Raw genomic sequence first — 21,723 nt, 5'->3', positions numbered from 1 at the left:
CAACAAGTTACATTTAAGACCTTTATAAGACCACTTTTAATAGATTTTAAGACCTATTGAGCAAGTATTGTTATTAGACTCACATTCATTGATTCTTTTCATTAGCAATGCTGGGTGATCTGTTCTGTTGCATATAGAACAATGATAATGTCAGTTAGCCTACTTTATCAATTCTTGATTCATTTCCATTGCTTCTCAACACAATACTAGATATAATAGCATAAATAACAGAATAAACTCACACACTTACTTACACTGCATAGCCTACATACTGAGATATGGCACACACACACACACACACACCTCTCACAGGTACACACACACCTCTCACAGGAGGGTCACACACACACACACACACACACACACGTACAGCTACACACACACGCTATATTTACTAAAACACACACACCGTTGCTACCACTGAGTTTGAAGAAATTCTAACTTCACATGCCTACAGTCGAATCGCCTCCTTCGGCGATTATCATATCGTGGCCTCTTGTCTTATCATTTCACATGGCAACATCAGGGTTTTGGGCGCAGCTTAACGTTGTACATTTATTTTATTAGAATGCTCGTCCATTAATTAATTAATTAATGTCACACGAGCAATAAGTGCAAGTTTTGATGTTGTCTCCCATCCCCACGCGTCGTATTCCCACGCAGTGGGTCTGGCGACAATAATACATTTTCCGGTCTGACTTTTTAAATAAAAATAAAATCGATTCTACGCAAGTCTAAAGCACACAGAAGCCATTAAAAAGGTTTATTTTGAAAGTCTCGCTGTGTCTGATCCTGATGTTATAGAAGCAGCGTAGCAGCATGGTAGAAGCGACGCGAGACAGTCTAGGGCTGCGTTCGTAAATTCGCTCTGAGAGCGCCGGAGGGCACACTGGGCTCAACGTCATAAAGGGACCAAGTAATTTGATTGGACAAGAGGCATTCCATGACTGCTGGTCAGATTTCCAGAGCGAATTTACGAACGCAGCCTAGAACTACACCACTCACCGATCACTAAATACTTTATGGATTGGATTCACCATTCTCGTTTGCCATAGACTATTGTTTGGTAAGGCTTTTGTAAATACTTTTGTTTTGGGACGTGTTTGTGTTTGGGGCTGTATGATAAAAAAATACAGCTTCTCTTGAAATCACTCTCCAGCTCCTATGACGCTTTGAGGTCAATGCATTATTTTTTGGGGTGAACTACCGTAATAACCCTAAATGGTTAGAGAGTGCAACGAATCTGCTTTCAGAAACTGTTGGATTTTTTTCGATTGCACATATAGTTCAAGAATTACGATAGTTTGAACGAACCCTGTAAAATCCTGTTGAGAAGTTATCGCAACATAAAAATAACGTTTCCCACAATAAAATAACTTAAAGGATCGGCTTTTGCGATCGGCCATTTTTGCCGATCACCGATCGAGTCATTTGGAGTAAAATCGGCCGATTTAAATCGGTGGCCGATAAATCGGAGCATCCCTAGTGTTTGACCTCTGTCGATGTGGATGGTATTAACACATCATCATCATCATCATTATCATCATCATCATCATCCCTCTGACCCGGGGGACAGGAGGACACACTCTGTATACTCATGGTTGGTTGGTGGACAAAACTATCTTGTTGTGTTGTGTTGTGTTGTGTTGGGGTGTGGTGTGGAGGGGTGTGTCTATTACGGTATCTGTGTTTAGAAGGTTTCCCAGCCCTCCCCTCCTTCCCCTCCCCTCCCCTCCCCCTTCTCCTCACCCAGACTCCTGGGCAGCAGGTTGCGTACGAACTCGTTGTGGTCTCCCACGTGGAGGATGCTGTAGACGCTGGAGGTCATGAGCTCCTCCTGGGCGTAGCCGAGGTAACCCGTCACGTTCTCTGACACGAACACCACCCGGCCCTCGCGGTTCACCACGAAGAAGAAGCCGTCCAGCGCCTGGAGGGGACGGAAGGAAGGGAGGGAGGGAGGGAGGGGACGAACAAAAGGACGAGTGAAACGTATCCCTCCGGAGGTAAGAGGAGGAGGAGGACAGAGAGAGAGACACAAAGAGAGGAGGGGGAATCATGGTGTCACACACACAGGCTACAAAATGTAAACAACAACCTTTATGCCTATCCTACAAGGTCAATTAGGCATACGGTTCATGCATTTACTCCTTATGGTAGCCCCCCCACTAAGACTAAGGCTACCTGCTCAGTACCTCAGTACCTGTGCCTTACGTAACTCAATAACACAGGGCAAGTGGACAGGAGCACTTCCTGTCGTGTCTCCAGGTCTGTCCCTCAAAGTGCCGTTCGATATTCAAACCAAGCTTTATTGTCCTCACCTCCAGCAGCAGCGGCCCCAGCGCCTCCTTCTCCACCATGCCCTGGCTGCTGGACGAGATGTCACTCTTCTGGACCTCGTCATCCGGGGACATCATGGCCGCTTTCTCTGCAGGGCGCCGACACACACACACACACACACACACACACACACACACACACACACACAGAAAGACACAGACAGACACAGACAGACACAGACACAGAGACAGACACAGAGACAGACACAGACACACACAGACACACACAGACACACACAGACACAGACACACAGATAGACAGATACACAGACACAGACAGACAGACACAGAGATGTTGTTACAATACAGTACTCCACAACAGTCCAGAATGAGTTTGTGTGTTTGTTAGTTAGTTGGATTGGAGGCAGGTGCACGGGGGGAGGGGGGTGGGGGGGGGATGGTACGCTGGGACTAGCACACTGTGTTGGTTTGCCATCGCATCTCTCTCTCTCTCTCTCTCTTTCTAAAACAGGGGAGGCTGGTGGAGGCAGAAATCGGAGGACAGGCTCATTGTACTGCACAGTACCCTAACCTTAACCCCACATCCGACCCTAGATCAGAGCCTCCCCCCAATGCCCCCCCCCCCATCCCTCCCTCACCCTCCCAGATATCAAGCTTCACTCCTGTGCCTCCCTGCTGTGAACAGCGTCTGAGCTCTGCGTCGTCGTCGTCGTCGTCCCCCCCCCCCCCCCCCCCCCCCCCCCCGCCGCGCCACAGATCAAAGAGTAGAGGAGGAAGTGACAACCCGACGCTTGGCCTCAAACCAACTGCTCTGTGGCTCAGAGTCAGAACCAAACCGCTCTGTGGCTCAGAGTCAGAACCAAACCGCTCTGTGGCTCAGAGTCAGAACCAAACCGCTCTGTGGCTCAGAGTCAGAACCAGAACCGGGCCTCTGGGAGTCTGCAGGGAGACGTCTGCTGTCGGTCTTGGCTTCTGATCTAACGATGCTCTTATGCGTTAATGAGTCGCAATTAGAGCCCAACCATCCAGGGCCATGGTGTCCCACACGTTTTTCCCCCACATTTTTTTTCTTCAATTGAGTCGAGTGGAAACACTATGAAACCCTGTCAACACACCCCTTCCTCCGGGGGCAGAGCTTTCAGTGTGGCAGCTCCCACCCTCTGGAACTCTCTCCCCACAGTGATCTGCGATGCCCCTACCCCCCGACACTTTCAAATCAGCCCTCAAAACCCACCTGAAACCCTTTTCATCTGAAACACTATGAAACCCTGAAACATCTGAAACACTATGACACCCTGAAACATCAGAAACACTATGATACCCTGAAACATCTGAAACACTATGAAACCCTATACATCTGCACGGACAGACCTACCCAGCGGCAACCTACAATCTTTATTATTATTATTATTATTAATATTATTATTATTGACTTTTATGTTTATCTGTATAGAGGAATGAGTAGACTCAGGAGAGAGATGGGGAGGGAAGGAGGTGCATGGTGGATCTCTCTCTTTCTCTCCTCCCCTCCTCCTCTCGTCCCATCCTCTTCCTCCTCCCTCCTCCCCCTCACCCCTCCTCACCCAGTTCCTCAGGCAGCAGAGAAGAGGAGAGACTCAGTCAAGAGAGAGATGGGGAGAGACAGAGGATGAACGTTGGATATCTCCCCATCTCCCCTCATCCCCCTCTCCCCCACCTAACCCAGTCTCTAATGCAGGAGAGAGATGAGCAGGGACAGAGGGTGAAGAGTGGATCTCCTCTCCTCTCCTCTCCTCTCCTCTCCTCTCCTCTCCTCTCCTCTCCTCTCCCCTCTCCTCCCCTCCCCTCTCCTCCCCTCCCCTCTCCTCCCCACTTCCAGAAGGTGAATTCTAGACAGTGATGTGTCACGGAGTGTGTGATAATAATGGTGTTTCAGTCAGATCAATGATAATAGGCTCATAGGGCTGAAATTCACTGATCTGAGAGCTATGACTGGCTGGCCTGGCGCCCCGAGGCTGTGGGTTGCTCGGATCAAAGATGGGGCGGGACCTGTCATCAAATGTCATTACTGTAGGCTTGGTGGAAAGAGAGAGAGGGAGAGAAAGAGAGAGAGAGAGGGAGAAAGAGAGAGAGATAGAGAGAGAGGGGGACAGAAAGAGAGAGAGAGAGAGAGAGAGAGAGACAGAAAGAGTTCGACAAAGGGAGGACAAAGACAAACACTGTGATTCTATGAAGGAGGTTGAAAAACATAAAGGGAAAGAGGAAGAGATTGTACCCTACTGTGTCCTACTGGTTCCTACTGGTTCCTACTGGATCCTACTGTGTCCTACTGGTTCCTTCTTACTGTGTCCTTACTGTCCTACTGGTTCCTACTGAGTCCTACTGGTTCCTACTGGGTCCACACACACGCACACAGGCACGTGCACACACACAAGCGCGCATACACAGACACAGGCACGGAGACACGTGCGCGCACACACGCGCACACACACACACACACACACACACACACACACACACACACACACACACACACGCGCTAACACAAACCCTTGCACACACGGTAGTGCTAACACACCCCATACAAACACACACACACACTCCCCAGACTCCTCACTCACTAGGCGTGTTGCCATGACAGCAGCCTGGTAGGAAGCCGGGGGCCAAAGGAGCAGGGGAGGGCCACAGTGACACCTGATCCACTCACTAACACAGTGTTTCTCAACCCTCTCCTCGGGGCGCCCCAGCCGCTCCACATATTTGATCTGATCCACCACCAGCTCACCTGATTCAACTAATCAAGTACAAACCATAATTGCTTTGTAGGGGTAGTGGTGGTCTAGTGGATAGTGAGTTGGACTTGTGATCGGAAGGTTGTGAGTTCAAATCCCGCCTGAAGCCACACCACTACTAGTGTGCCCTTGGGTAAGGCACTTAGCCCTCAGTTACTCCAGGGGGAATGTCCCTGTAATTCGTAATTGTAAGTCGCTTTGGATAAAAGCGTCTGCTAAATGGCAAAATTAATTAATTAATTACTACACGACACTCTTCTCCTCTCCTCTCCTCTCCTGTCCTCTCCTCTCCTGTCCTCTCCACTACAGTCCTCTCCTCTCCTGTCCTCTCCACTACAGTCCTCTCCTCTCCTCTCCTCTCCTGTCCTCTCCTCTCCAGTCCTCTCCAGTCCTCTCATGTCCTGTCCTGTCCTGTCCTCTCCTCTCCTCTCCTCTCCAGTCCTGTCCTCTCCTCTCTCCTGTCCTCTCCTCTCCTCTCCTGTCCTCTCCTCTCCTCTCCAGTCCTGTCCTCTCCAGTCCAGTCCTGTCCTCTCCAGTCCAGTCCAGTCCTGTCCTCTCCTCCTCTCTCCTGTCCTCTCCTCTCCTCTCCAGTCCTCTCCTGTCCTCTCCAGTCCTCTGACTTCTCCCTCCCTGTATCCTAACTGGTCTCTCTTCTCTAGAAAGAAAGAAAGAACGAAAGAAAGAGAGAAAGAGAAAGAGAGAGAGAGAAAGAAAGAGTAAGAGAGAGAGAGAGGGAGAGGGAAAGGGAAAGAGATAGCGAGAGAGAGAGAGAGAGAGAGAGAGAGAGAGAGGACTATATTTATGTACGTCAGGTTGGCCAGAGTCCAGGTCTTAAAATACGCCTGGCGGGTGAGTACATCACTGGGAGTCACATGTGGTATTCCAGCAGGCTGCGAAATGAAACCAAAAACAAAACACCAGCGCGTCCCGCTGTAATAAAGCCATTGACTAAACAAACAAGCCTCATTGAGGTCTTTACAGCCTGTTGACAGACAGGAGGTAATAACCCTGTACAGGCCTGTTGGCTAGCTGGGGTGGTTTAGCACTGATGCCGCACCCATGGTGTCAACTGTTACTGCTACTGCTGCTACCACTATCCCTCCTGCTGTCACCACCACCACCACCACCACCACCACCACAGTACTGCTACTGCTACTACCACTAGCTCTCCTGCTGTCACCACCACCACCACCACCACCACCACAGTACTGCTACTGCTACTACCACTAGCTCTCCTGCTATCACTACTACCACCACCACCACCACCACCACCACCACCACCACCACCACCACAGTACTGCTACTACAACTAGCTCTCCTGCTGTCAACACCACCACCACCACCACAGTACTGCTACTACCATTAGCTCTCCTGCTGTCAACACCACCACCACCACAGTACTGCTACTACCACTAGCTCTCCTGCTATCACCACCACCACCACCACCACCACCACCACCACCACAGTACTGCTACTGCTACTACCACTAGCTCTCCTGCTGTCAACACCACCACCACCACAGTACTGCTACTACCACTAGCTCTCCTGCTGTCAACACCACCACCACAGTACTGCTACTACCATTAGCTCTCCTGCTGTCAACACCACCACCACCACCACAGTACTGCTACTACCACTAGCTCTCCTGCTATCACCACCACCACCACCACCACAGTACTGCTACTGCTACTACCACTAGCTCTCCTGCTGTCCACACCACCACCACCACAGTACTGCTACTACCACTAGCTCTCCTGCTGTCAACACCACCACCCTCACAGTACTGCTACTACTGCTACCACTAGCTCTCCTGCTATCATCACCACCACCACCACTTCATGATTACCTTAATCGGCATGATTTACTACCGTATATGAGTATCAGTCAGGTTTTAGAACTTCATTTTCTACAGACACTATACACTTATTTGACCATATCAAACTTGAGAGAGAAAAAGGAAACTATACAGGGATGGTCACGTTGGATATACAGAAGGCTTTTGACACTGTGGACCATCATATTCATGGGACCCTTTCAGGGGCCATGGAGGTGACATGTGGGGTGCCCCAGGGGTCCATTCTGGGTCCATTACTGTTTTTAATGTGAATGACATGCCGCCAGTTGCTATATGCAGATGATTCAGTTCTCTTGGTGTCAGGAAAGAACCAAAGGGGATAGAGGAAGCCTTGAGCAGGGAACTTGAATTGGTAAGGGAGTGTCATCTTGGTAAAACCAAATCTATTTTATTTGGGTCAAATCAAAGGCTAAAAAAGTTGATAGGATCACAGTAACTTGTGCAGGAGATGTCATTGAGTCCAGATCAAGTGTTACTTATCTCAGATTAACACTGGACGGACCAATCCCTTTCAGGTGTCTTAACTGCAGAAAGAGTTCTTGCAAAGAGTGCAAACAAGCTAAAGTTTCTGTACCGGAAAACTAGGGAGTTTGACACAAGAATCAAAAGGTCGCTTGTGTCTGCACTCATACAGTGTCATTTCGACTACGCATGTTCAGCCTGGTTTAGTGGTCTGTCAGCCAAAATAAAACATAAGTTACAGGTAATGCAAAATAACATAATCTGTTACATGGAGAACGCGCCCTCCAGAACCCATATTGGGGTAGCTGAATTTAGAGAAGTCAACATGTTTCCAGTAGAGCAGCGCGAACAGCTCAAGCTCAAGAAACGTATGTTCAGGGTCATAAATGGGACTGCCCCCAGCTTACCTGAGCAGTCAAGTTGGGATGGTGCACTCCCGGCATGAGCATAATACTAGAGCCAGTGTACGCTCTTGCACAGTGGCTAGGGTGAACAGCACTACCGCTCTGAGCTCTTTTTATTATTCAGGGGTAGTATTATGGAACAGTCTCCCTCTGACAGTTAAGGTAGAGCCATCTCTAAATGTTTTTACTGGTCAGGTCATGCTACATCTCTGGAAGAAAGTTTTCCACAGGCATTAGGCTTTGATTTTACAACTATACAATGCGTACACCTAGCCTTACACACTTACATGCACACACACAGTCATACACACTCCTACCCATACACATACACACTGATATGCAGCACTTTTGTGTAAAGAATGACAAACTGTATTCTGATTGTATCTTGTATGTTCTTGTGTATTTTATATGCTCTTTGTATATTTCTTGGTGTATATTGTTTTTGTATGTTCTTGTCTTGGTTGTTTTTGTCGAGGACCATGTTGGAAACAAGTGTTTCAGTACGCATTTAAATCAACTTTACTTTGAAAAGGGATCCTCGAAACGTGAGTGTGTGCGCTACATTGTTGACACTATGACGTGGCCAAAGCATAAACAAATCATTTCAGTCCCGATATGAAGCGTTTCAAGAAACCTTTCAGAAGTAGTGGCTATAAACAGATGATACACATTAGGGGAGGAATATACAGATCAAATCACGTTTAGAACTGAACTCCCAGGCATAGGAGGCATGTTTTCTTTCTCCTAGTCAATGTGTGGTTTTCCCTTCAGAACATTTTGTAACATTTGCAACATATCTGGTGTCTTCAGAGTGGCTAGGGTCTGTCCATGTCTAGATAGGCAGATAGGAGAGGGGGCGGAGAGGGGGACAGAGAGGGTAGAAAGAGGGGGAGAGAGAGAAGGAGAGAGGGGGAGAGAGGCTCAGAGGAGGGAAACACATTGAAAGTAGGAGGTGCGAGTGTGAGTGTGAGTGTGAGTGTGTGTGTGTGTGTGTGAGTGTGCGTGTGTGTGTGTGTGAGCGAGGGGGAAAGAGAAACAGGGTTTGCGAGAGGCCCTCTCGCACAAGGTCAGGGGGCATGCAGCTTAGTCATTGGCTGTTCTCTCACACGCCCCACTACCCCCCCCCCCCCCCCTCCCCCTCCTGAGCCCTGCTTACAAAACAAAAACAGAGAGGGCCCTCGCCCTGACTGACACACCACAGAGGAGGCCTGTAGGCCCCTGACTGCCTTATGTCAGCCATATGGCAGCTCTGTGAAGGCTCTGTGAAGTCTCTATTAAGCCTCTATGAAGGCTCTGTGAAGGCTCTGTGAAGGCTATGTGAAGGCTCTGTGAAGGCTCTGTGAAGGCTCTGTGAAGGCTCTGTGTGAGCTCAGCCACATCCTCAGGCGAGCGGGGAGCCTTCCTCCTGCTGGGGGGGCAGAACATAAACACAGGGATCTCCTTCACCAGACCGCCCTGGCCATACACTGAGCAGGCAGCGGCAACATACACGCACACACACAAGCGCGCACACACAAGCGCGCGCACACACACGCACACACACACACCCGCACACACACACACGTGTGCACACACACACACACACACACACACAGAATACCCAGACCCTAATATTTAATTTCAGTGAGGCTGAAGAAGGGGAAGTAGCACCTTCTGCGTGGCAGCGTGAGGCGTTTGGGGAGCCAACCTCGCATGGGCTAATACTGCTGCAGGCAGGCGGAGCAGCACTGTTTACTATTACACTTCTGCCTGTCTGCCTGTCTGTCTGTCTGTCTGTCTGTCTGTCTGCCTGCCTGCCTGCCTGCCTGCCTGCCTGCCTGCCTGCCTGCCTGCCTGCCTGCCTGCCTGCCTGTTTGTTTTTCTGCATCCCTGTCTGTCTCCCTGCCTGCCTGCCTGCCTGCCTGCCTCCCTGTCTGTCTGCCTGCCTGTCTGTCTGCCTGTCTGACTGTCTGACTGTCTCCCTGTCTGTCTATCTGTCTGCCTGCCTGTCTGTCTGTCTGCCAGCATACACTCTTTGAAGGGTCCATTTAAGTTCCCCCCAAAATCTCCTGAGCCGTCTGTCACCAAGCCTGCCTGTGCTGGAGAGGGAGAAGCTGGATCTTGTACACAGCTGGATCTTGCTCAGTCTGTGTGTGTGTGTGTGTGTGTGTGTGTGTGTGTATACATGTGTGATACACGTGTGATGTAGACCAGACAACAGTAAAGTGAGCGTGTACACACACACACACACACACACACACACACACACACACTTTGGTTACTTAACTGTGCAGCAGCAGTAATAATGAGCTTGCTGCTCAGGGGGGTCTCTGGTGAAATCAACATGAAGACGCTGACCCAAATCGGGCCGGGTAGTTCACAACAGGGGGATTTAAAGGGCTTGTAAAGTAATCTCTTGCATTACTTAGGCTCTCGTCCATCGGCTCTCGGAGTTACTTCCATACCTACCTCCCCAAATACACTATACACACACTTAGGCCCTAGCCCTACCTACCCAAATACACTGTACACACAGGCCTTAGTCCACCCTTTCAAAGGCTGAGTTACTTTCATATCTACCTCCTCAAATACACATTTACATTACATGTACATTTTAACCATTCAGCAGTCGCTTTCATCCAGAGCGATTTACAATTAGAGATTACAGGGACAGGGTTTTCCTAAAGTAACTTAGGGCAAAGATAAGTGCCTTACTCAACGGCACACTAGTGGTGGTGTTCCCCAGGTGGGATTTGAACTCATGACCTTCTAGATCACGTAGTCCAACTCACTATCCACTAGGCCACCACTACCGCCCAGAGTTTCTTCCATACAAGCCTGCTCACACAGGTGAAGCGCAGGTCTGTGGAGTGTGTGGATCGCCCTGATTCAGTACTACGGTCATAGTGACCTTCCCATAGTTTACACTAGAATCTAGTATTCTATGTACACAAGTTTCACGTTTCACGTTAAATGTTACGTCACATTACACAAGTGTAAGAGAGTAGAATTCTTAGGCTTTGGTTCCTGACATTGCAGCACAAGACAATAAGGCGCTACGCATAATAAAAAATGTAAAAAGTGACAATAGTACAGGACATAAGTGACAAAGACAGGATACTAGCAGTACAACTAGTAAGAAATAGACATGCGGATACTTCTATGTTCCTTGTCTGCCTGTCCAACCTCAAGGGTCTTACGTGGTTTAATAAAGGTTAAATCAACACTCACCTGGGCGTTGCTGACAGGTACCAGGGGAGGCTGGTAGAGGTAGAAATCAGAGGACGGGCTCATTGTAATGTATGGAATGGAATAAGGAATGGTACCAACGTGTGTGTGTGTGTGTGTGTGTGTGTGTGTGTGTGTGTGTGTGTGTGTGTGTGTGTGTGTGTGTGTGTGAGAGTGTGTGTGTGTGTATATGCGTGTGTGTGTTACAACGAGCGCAGTATGATTTATGTCCTGCTCTACACTTAGTTGGGCCCTAGCCCACCATTTCAAAGGTTGAGCTCCTCATACCTGCGGTATATACCACCTCCCTATCACGCTCCTATGTACATAAACTCTTAATTGGTTTACCTTTATGACCAGCCCCACTAACCCTTCCTCCAGCACATCAAAGTGAGGCTGATAAGGCCTTGGGCTGGGAGGGGAGGGGAGGGGAGGGCAGCGGCCACAGAGGGCTGTGGCGACGGCCTTCAATGGCAGCGTTAGGGTGGCTGTTTGAGAATGTTTAACCTGAGACAACACTGGATAGAGTAGAGGTTACAGTGACAGCTGGTCATGAGAGGCCCTCTGTGGCTATGGGGGGGGGGGGATAAGGGGGGCGAGGGGGGCATGGGTCTCAGCCCTATCGGTCTGACTAGGTCTAGACCCTATACATCTGACTAGGTCTAGACCCTATCCATCTGACTAGGTCTAGACCCTATACATCTGACTAGGTCTACACCCTATACATCTGACTAGGTCTAGACCCTATACATCTGACTAGGTCTACACCCTATACATCTGACTAGGTCTAGACCCTATACATCTGACTAGGTCTAGACCCTATACATCTGACTAGGTCTAGACCCTATACATCTGACTAGGTCTACACCCTATACATCTGACTAGGTCTAGACCCTATACATCTGACTAGGTCTACACCCTATACATCTGACTAGGTCTAGACCCTATACATCTGACTAGGTCTACACCCTATACATCTGACTTTGATTTGATTTGATTTATTGACAAAGAAATACAAATACATAGGCCAAGCAATGATCCTACTTGGGATTGTCAGGGATAGAGTGATAAAGTCTGTGACTTGTTTCCGTCGCTGTCCCTGGTGTTAGAGGTCCACGAGGGGAAGAGGGCCGTACCAGCAGCCACTCCCATACAGTACAACAAAAGAAACAGACAAACAGGTCCTTGAACGAAGACGAAGCGCATCAAAAACAACCAACAAGTAAAACAATAAAACAATAAAAACTTTCTACAAACAAGTAAAACAATAAAACAGTAAAAACAATAAAACAATAAAAACTTCCTGCGTGCATATAATTTAGCATGGAACATACAAGTGCTTCTCCTGTCCTATAACTCTCTATTTGGTTTACGGTGGAATGTTGCTAGACAGCTGTATTCTGATCTTAGCCTTGAAAGCTGCTGTACTGTCAGTTTCTTTGATGCTTAAAGGCAACTTCTTCCATTCCACTGCACCTGTATATCTGAATGAAACTTCGCCTATTTTTTTACTGTGTCTACAGGGAACTAGATTATCTGTCCTGTCCGTCCGTCTCCCTGCCTGCCACCCTCTATAGTTCTGTTTGTTGAGATTCAGCCTCAAGGGGTCAAAGTGTTATTGGTACTTGTCGACACAAAACACGTCGACACTTCCACGCTTACACCTTTTCTGCACATAAACACTCTCAGCGTCTGTTCATATCACTCCTCAGCGTCTGTTCGCATCGCCACACCCCTGTTATCACCAGAGGCTCAGATGAAGCTATCTTGTAATAACATTATTAGTAAGTCATTGTGTCCTATTGTAATATAGATGACACAATGGCGCAAATCATAACATCTTCATAACATGTTGTTCTGATGTATGTTTTTAACATTTTCATAATCACACACACACACACACACAGGCATGCATGCACACGCACAGATACACACACAACGAGACAGGAGGAGCATTGACAGATCTGTTGGCCAAGTATCCTAATCATGGCTAATCCTAATCCAGATTTAGTCATTTAATACAGTTAACCAAATCAATAATGATCCCGTCGTCATCATAATCCTGCACAACATTCATTCATCCTTGCTAACAGCCTCGGCAGTTCGCGCACACACAAACAAACACACACACACACACACACACACACACACACACATACATACACACATACACACACATACACACACACACACACACACACACACACACACACACACACACACACAAAGAAAGAAGTCTCTTGTGATTCATGCGGATGTAGGACATGTATAATTGATTGGCGCCTGATGAATAAGTCATTGTATGGAAAAAGACATGGACCCAAGCTGCTGACCGCGACCCACCCAGTGATCCTACATCCTATTAGAAGTCCCCAGGAAGAGAGAGGGATGACTCCCCAGGAAGAGAGAGGGAAGACTCTCTCTAACACTCTCTCTCTCCTACCATTGGACACAACGTTAAGCCTTACATAAACCTGTCCCTATAATAATAATGATAATAATAATAATAACTTGGATTTGTATAGCGCCTTTCATAAAACCCAAGGACACTATGGCTACTCCTATAGTGTGTGTGTGTGTGTGTGTGTGTGTGTGTGTGTGTGTGTGTGTGCGTGTGGCATGTTTGTGTGGGTGTGAGTGAGTGGCACGTACGTGTGTGTGTATGCTGTGTGTATGTATGTGTGTGGCATATACGTGTGTGTGAAATTCGGACCATGACCCAGATGAGAGAGGGGGGGGGGATTCGACCATTGACCCTGGGGGGGAGGAGAGGGACTGCGGCTGATGTGATCTGCTGCCAGCGTGACCTGGAACAAACACCCACACTGCAGCTCACAACCCAGCCCTAACCCTAGCCCTAACCCTAACCCCAGGCCCCAGCTCTAACCCCAGCCCTAACCCTAACCCCAGGCCACAGCTCTAACCCCATCCCTAACCCTAACCCCAAAACACAGCTAGCAAGACCACAAAAGGACAACTAACCGGCTGGAAAGACCCAGAGGAGAAGGCTTGTTGAAGGGTGTATAAGAGGCATGCACTCGATGTGCAATGAGGCGTAAGATGTGTGGAAGGGTATGTAAGGATACGTGATGGTGTCGTAACAGGCGTGCTGGGTCTTGGGGGGGGGGCCGTGTGAGGGAGTGAGAGAACTAATGAAGTGAAGTAAGTGACTGAGCTGGATTAGTGTACACATTAAACAACAGGGATATATCCATTAGAGCACATATGAGTGTGTGTGTGTGTGTGTGTGCGTGCGTTTGTGTGTGTGTGTGTGTGTGTGTATGTGTGTGTGTGTAAGAGAGAGCGAATGTGTGTGTATGTGAGAGAGAATGTGTGTGAGAGAGAGAGCGAGAGAGAGAGAATGTGTGTGTGTCTGTGTGTGTGTGTGTGTGTGTGTGTGTGTGTGTGTGTGTGTGTGCTCACCCTGCTCGCGGCGTTTGATCTGCTGGATCTGGTCCACGGTGTTCTTGAGGATGTGGCACTTGTCGGGCTTGACGTTGAGGCAGGCGATGTCGGCCATGTTGGCAGACAGCAGCTCTGCCAGCTCATCTATGTAGCGACACTCCAACTCCCGCCTCCGCTTCTCCACACTGCAGAGAGAGAGAGAGAGATGGAGGTGGAGAGAGAGGGAGAGAGATTAAGACACAGGTACACTACACACACACACACACACACACGTGTACACACACAATATAGCTCGACGTGAAACTAGGCCTAATCCCTGTTGGTATCTTTACCCCTGGCGAAAGCAGATAAAGGCCTGTGTGTCATATCGCTCTGTCCTAACAAGCTGGACGTGGAGGGAAGGACAGACAGCTAGGAGGGAAGGACAGACAGCTAGGAGGGAAGGACAGACAGCTAGGAGGGAAGGAGAGACAGCTAGGAGGGAAGGACAGACAGCTAGGAGGGAAGGACAGACAGCTAGGAGGGAAGGACAGACAGCTAGGAGGGAAGGACAGACAGCTAGGAGGGAAGGACAGACAGCTAGGAGGGAAGGACAGACAGCTAGGAGGGAAGGACAGACAGCTAGGAGGGAAGGAGAGACAGCTAGGAGGGAAGGACAGACAGCTAGGAGGGAAGGAGAGACAGCTAGGAGGGAAGGACAGACAGCTAGGAGGGAAGGACAGACAGCTAGGAGGGAAGGACAGACAGCTAGGAGGGAAGGACAGACAGCTAGGAGGGAAGGAGAGACAGCTAGGAGGGAAGGACAGACAGCTAGGAGGGAAGGACAGACAGCTAGGAGGGAAGGACAGACAGCTAGGAGGGAAGGAGGGACAGCTAGGAGGGAAGGACAGACAGCTAGGAGGGAAGGACAGACAGCTAGGAGGGAAGGACAGACAGCTAGGAGGGAAGGACAGACAGCTAGGAGGAAAGGACAGACAGCTAGGAGGGAAGGACAGACAGCTAGGAGGGAAGGAGAGACAGCTAGGAGGGAAGGACAGACAGCTAGGAGGGAAGGACAGACAGCTAGGAGGGAAGGACAGACAGCTAGGAGGGAAGGAGAGACAGCTAGGAGGGAAGGAGAGACAGCTAGGAGGGAAGGACAGACAGCTAGGAGGGAAGGACAGACAGCTAGGAGGGAAGCCATTCACTGGCATTGGAATGCAGCCCTATGCTCATCAAAGGCAGAGTATCCAGGCAGACTACACTACTAGAGGAGAGGAGAGGAGTGAGGAGAGAGGAGGAGAGAACATGAGAGGAGGAGAGAGGAGGAGATAAGAGGAGAGGGGAGGAGTGAGGAGAGAGTAGGAGAGAAAAGGAGATGGGAGGAGAGAGGAGGAGAGGAGAGGAGTGAGGAGAGAGGAGGAGAGGAGAGGAGGAGAGAGGAGAGGTAAGAAAGGAGAAGTGGAGGAGAGAGGAGGAGATGATAGGAGAGAATCTGCAGGGAGAGCAGGCTTCTCAATAATTCATGGCCTTATAAGAGGCCCTGCGCAGAGAGAGAGAGAGAGAGAGAGAGAGAGAGAGAGAGAGAGAGAGAGAGAGAGAGGGGGGGGGGGGGGGAGAGAGAGGGGGGGGGAGAGAGAGAGAGAAAGAGAGAGAGAGGGGGGGGGAGAGAGAGAGAGAAAGAGAGAGAGTTATGTTATTCTAACACCCAGCGGGGCGTCACCTCACAGAGAGGATGAGAGGAGCACCCTTCATCCCCCTCTCTCTCCCTCCCCTCTCTCTCCATCACTCTCTCTCTCCATCACTCCCTCTCATCCCTACCTCCCTCCCTCTCATCACTCTCTCTCATCCCTCTCCCTCACTCACTCTCTCATATCTTCCTCCATCTCACTCTCCCCATCACTCTCCTCCCTACCTCCCTCCCTCCCTCTCTCTCCCATCCCTCCATCATCCCGCCCTCTCTCTCAACCCTCCCGCCCTCCCTCCCTCCCTCTCTCTAATCTCTTCCTCCATGACTCTCTGTCGCCCCTCCCTCTCCCTCTCCCTCTTCCCCTCACCCTTCCTCCATGTGTATGTGCGGGGCAGTGCAGGGGTCAGAGACACACACAGGGGCGTCACGTTACCTACGGGGCCGTCTGAACTCCCTAGACCACTTAGTGGGTGGGCTGAAACCCCCTGGCCTGGAGCCAGGCCTCAGGGCAGGCACACAGGCACACACACACAGCAAGCGCAGCACGCATGCACACACACACACGCGCGCGCGCACACACATGCCCAGCACACACGCACACAGCACACGCACATCCTTAGCTTAGCACTGATAAATAGCATCGCACAGAGAGTTAGCCTAGCACTGAAAATTACCCTAGCAGAGTTAGCCTAGCACTGAAAAATTACCCTAGCACAGTAAGCACACAGAGTTAGACTAGCACTGATAATTACACTAGCACAGTTATCCTAGCACTGATAATTACCCTACAGTAGCACAGAGTTAGACTAGCACTGATAATTACCCTAGCACACAGAGTTAGACTAGCACTGATAATTACCCTAGCACACAGAGTTAGACTAGCACTGATAATTACCCTAGCACACAGAGTTAGACTAGCACTGATAATTACCCTACAATAGCACAGTTAGCGGGGGCTCATTGTAACGCATGGGACTGAATGAGGAATGGTATCAAACACACCGATACCATTTCTCACTCAGCTCCATCCGTGACATTCCCGTCCTCCCGATGTCTACCTCCGCCGGCCTCCACCCCCCCCCCACTCCACACGGACCGGCCGGTGTCTCCAACATCATAGGAATGCAGAACGACCGACGTGGAAGGCCCTGACCTTCTCTTCTCAAATTCCTCACAGGAAATAATACAATTACAGGTCGGAGCCCGGAGCCGAGAGTTCACTGGAATACCGAAATGTGGGAGGGCCAGGCTCGGAGCACAGACAAACACAAACACAATCACAACAGGCAGGAGAGTAGTAGTAGTAACATGGCGGGGGATACTGGAGGAGTGAGAGATACCGGGCATGGGAAAACAGGACAGAACGGCACAGATATGGGCTGCCTGCGCTGGCCGTGTTTATTAAATATGTGACCTCGGCATTCCCCCCCATTGGCTAATCTCTAGAGGTAGTTACAGTCAGGAGTGAGGGAGTGTGTGTGCGTGTGTGTGTAAGAGTAACTATATTGGACTAATGCCTGTGTACTTAGGTCTGTGTGTTGTGTGTGTAAGAGTAACTATATTGGACTAATGCCTGTGTACTTAGGTCTGTGTTGTGTGTATGTGTGTGTGTTTGTTTGTTTGTGTGTGTGTGTGTGTGTGTGTGTCTGTTTGCGTGTGTGTTTGCATGTGTCTATGTAAGAGTAACTATATTGGACTAATGCGTGTGTGCTTTGATCTGTGTGTGTGTGTGTGTGTGTGTGTGTGTGTGTGTTTGTATGTGTGTAAGAGTAACTCCATTGGACTAATGCATGTGTGCGTGTGTGTGTGTGTCTGTGTGTGTAAGATTAACTACACTGGACTAATGTATACTTAGGTCTGTGTGTGTGTGTGTGTGTGTGTGTGTGTGTGTGTGTGTGTGTGTGTGTGTGTGTGTGTGTGTGTGTGTGTGTAAGAGTAACTATACTGGACTAATGCATGTGTACTTAGGTCTGTGTGTTGTGCGTGAACAAGTGAATGAGTACACAGTGACCGTGTGTGTGGGTGAACATGACTAAATGCCCAGGTGTGTGTTCAGGTGTGTGTTTAACAGAGTGCTGATGTATAGAACTGCTGACAGTAGTACAGTGTGTGTGACTGTGGGAGTGCACACTCACAGACACCTGTACACCTTCTCATTCATTCAGGTGGTATAGAAGTGTGGGGCATTTAAGCAGTCTCTCGCTAACAATATAGACCGGGCCACAACAAACGCCATAGGTGTTTTTATCGCAGCAGACCATACTCCGTTGTGGAGAACACAGGTTTTAAACACATGTTGAAGGTAATCGAGCCTCCTAACATAGTTCCCTCTCGTCCGCATTTCAGCCAGTAAATCATACCAGCCCTTTAGAAACAAGCACAAACTACAGTTGTCCACGACTTATCCAAGGCATCTGCTATCACTCTCACAACCTATGGGTGAACCTATCTATCTATCTATCTATCTATCTATCTATCTATCTATCTATCTATCTATACAACTATCCATCTATATATATATATATACAGTACCAGTCAAAAGTTTGGACACACCTTCTCATTCAATGGTTTTCCTTATTTTTATTATTTTCTACATTGTAGATTAATACTGAAGATCAAAACTATGAAAGAACACATAATGGAATTATGTAGAAAATGTGGGAGAAAACCACTAAAAAGCTAAAGGTGGCTACTACTGGTGTGTGTGTGTGTGTGTGTGTGTGTGTGTGTGTGTGTGTGTGTGTGTGTTCTCACCTCTGCCCTGAGGTGTCACATGGTGAGCCCTTCCTCTTGCGGGACTCTAGTGTAGCGGTAGGATCCAGGGCGCTCTCCCCGAGAGCACTCATTATGAGCTACGACACACCTGGAATGGAGGAGGGAGGGAGGGAGAGGAGGAGGGAGGGAGGGAGGAAAGGAGGGAGAAGAGGAGGGAGGGAGGCAGGGGGAAGGGGGGGGGAGGGAGGAAGGCAGGGGGAGGGGGGGGGGAGAGGGAGAGAGAGAAGGATGGAGAGAGAGAGAGAGAAGAAGAGTTAGACATGAAACTACGACCAGCGCAACATCAGTCTCAGATTGTCAAAGTGCTTGTGAAGGAGAGGACAGTTAGCTCAGGGACAACCAACAACACCATCAAACTCAGACAAACACTCACAGCATAGGCCTATCCATCCTGTTGGAAATCAGCTGATACACCACATTTTAGGCACCTCCCTCATCTATAAATGAACAGATCTTAGGCCCCTCCCTCTTCTGTAAATCAACACATCTTAGGCCCCTCCCTCATCTGTAAATCAACACATCTTAGGCCCCTCCCTCTTCTGTAAATCAACACATCTTAGGCCCCTCCCTCATCTGTAAATCAACACATCTTAGGCCCCTCCCTCTTCTCTAAATCAACACATCTTAGGCCCCTCCCTATTCTGTAAAACACATCTTAGGCCCCTCCCTCATCTGTAAATCAACACATCTTAGGCCCCTCCCTCTTCTGTAAATCAACACATCTTAGGCCCCTCCCTCTTCTGTAAATCAACACATCTTAGGCCCCTCCCTCATCTGTAAATCAACACATCTTAGGCCCCTCCCTCTTCTGTAAATTAACACATCTTAGGCCTCTCCCTCATCTGTAAATCAACACATCTTAGGCCCCTCCCTCTTCTGTAAATTAACACATCTTAGGCCCCTCCCTCTTCTCTAAATCAACACATCTTAGGCCCCTCCCTCTTCTGTAAATCAACACATCTTAGGCCCCTCCCTCTTCTGGAAACCTGGAAACAAAGCCTTCTAACCAACAGGGGTCAGGCTGTCAGTCAGGTGACTAACTCCCATTGTGACACACTAATAAAAGAGGTGACATTTCTCTCTCTCTCTTTCCAACTCTCTCTCTCTCTTTTCATTAGCAACACCCATGACGAATCGCTCGGAATCCCCCCCCCCCCGCCCCCGTCACAAATCTACAAAGGGGACAGGCCTCTTAATTGAAACAGAGCAAGCCTTTGATCTGTGGTCTGAGGCCCCCCCCCGACATGCCTGCCAACCACATGGTATCGTAAATAAGCCAATAGAAACCCCCGTCATCCAATCCATAACATGACATAGGCCCGCTCCCTACGCTGCGTCACCATCACTCACTGATCAACTAACGACCGTTTGTCACATTGATCGACTGTGTGTCTCTGTGTGTGTGTGTGTGTGTGTGTGTGTGTGTGTGTGCCTCTGCGTGTGATCAGAAGGGGTCCAATTATTGTAAGACACCTGCCTTTGTTCAGTGAATTAGCGGGGAAAGGGGGGAGGGGAGGGGAGGTTCCCTGTAAATGGAGCATGATTTGCCCCCCCCCCCCCCCCTAGCCCTCCTCTCAGCCCCCTCTGACCATACTCTCACCCCCCCCCCCGGCCCTTGCTCTCCATCACAATTCCAAGCAGCCATGGTTAAGGTCCCACTGCCTCCATATCCACGAGGCTTCATACATTACTACTGTTTATGAGGTGGAGATCTGTGGTCCAACCATCGTGATCAAACACGGTCAGCTGCATGGTCGGTGGCTGTGTGTGTGTGTGGTTGCTTCCATGTCGGCCCCTGTGTGTCTAGTGTTCATTTGAAGGAGCCCTGCAGGACGTTCTCTCTCTCTCTCTCTCTCTCTCTCTCTCTTTCTCTCTCTCTTTCTCTCTCTCTCTCCCTCTCTCTCTCTCCCTCTCTCTCTCCCTCCCTCCCTCTCTCTCCCTTCCTCCCCCTCCCTCTCTCTCCCTCCCTCTCTCCCCCTCCCTCCCTCTCTCTCCATCCCTCCCCCTCCTCCTCCCTCCCTCTCTCTCCCTCCCTCCCCCTCCCTCCCTCCCTCCCCCTCCCTCCCTCTCCCTACCTCTCTCCCTCTCTCAGGTGTTGTCAGTAGCTAGCTGGCTCCATGTAGCCATGGCAACAGAACACGCCGAGGCTAGAACTAGAATCTGGGAGAGGATTCTACAGGCTGCCAGCTTGAGACCACTCTCTTTCTGTCTCTCTCTCTCTCTCCCTCCCTCTCTAGGCTGTCAGCTTGAGACCGCACAGTTAAAGCAACAAATGCCTAGATCAGAATACCTTCATGACATCTCAGCTCTTAGCTACATACTGTACTGTTTCTGTGCAAACACAGAGAACACACACACGCACACAAACACAACACAGAACGAGACAGAACGAGACAGGAGGAGCATTGACAGATCTATTGGCCAAGTATCCTAATCATGGCTAATCCTAATCCAGATTTAGCCATTTAATACAGTTAACCAAATCAATAATGATCCCTGTGTCATCATAATCCTGCACATCATTCATTCATCCTTGCTATTAACAGCCTCGCACATACACACGCGCACACACACACACACACACACACACACACACACACACACACACACACACACACAATCATACATCTTTCTGAATTGTTGGCCAAGTATTCCTAATCCCTGTTACTAGGCTAGCTCCCAGGTGTTAAACAGACCCTGGGTGTTGCTTGGCTAGCTCCCAGGTGTTAAACAGACCCTGGGTGTTGCTTGGCTAGCTCTCAGGTGTTAAACAGACCCTGGGTGTTGCTGGGCTAGCTCCCAGGTGTTAAACAGACCCTGGGTGTTGCTAGGCTAGCCCCCAGCTGTTAAACAGGCCCTGAGTCGGGCTGGCCTATGC

The 21,723-nt window shown here is 49.4% G+C and overlaps 1 protein-coding gene across 1 annotated transcript in view; it reads right to left on the bottom strand.

Annotated features, from left to right (window-relative positions):
* The window catches only part of ncoa1 (nuclear receptor coactivator 1), a gene marked incomplete at both ends in the record, with an annotated part of 34,226 nt that extends 15,310 nt beyond the window's left edge, over window positions 1-18,916 (bottom strand). Inside the window, 4 exons of the mRNA XM_080524085.1 lie at window positions 1,750-1,927; window positions 2,319-2,425; window positions 14,420-14,586; window positions 18,825-18,916. Coding sequence (XP_080380211.1) covers window positions 1,750-1,927; window positions 2,319-2,425; window positions 14,420-14,586; window positions 18,825-18,916 — 544 coding nt within the window. The remainder of the gene's footprint in view (window positions 1-1,749; window positions 1,928-2,318; window positions 2,426-14,419; window positions 14,587-18,824) is intronic.
* Between the last annotated feature and the right edge of the window lie 2,807 nt (window positions 18,917-21,723).

The sequence above is a fragment of the Nansenia antarctica genome, assembly GCF_963989245.1.
Source record: "Nansenia antarctica genome assembly, chromosome: 1".
Classification (NCBI taxonomy): Eukaryota; Metazoa; Chordata; class Actinopteri; order Argentiniformes; family Microstomatidae; genus Nansenia; species Nansenia antarctica.
Note: the sequence above shows the minus strand (reverse complement) of the source record. Positions and strands in the feature narration are given on the sequence as shown.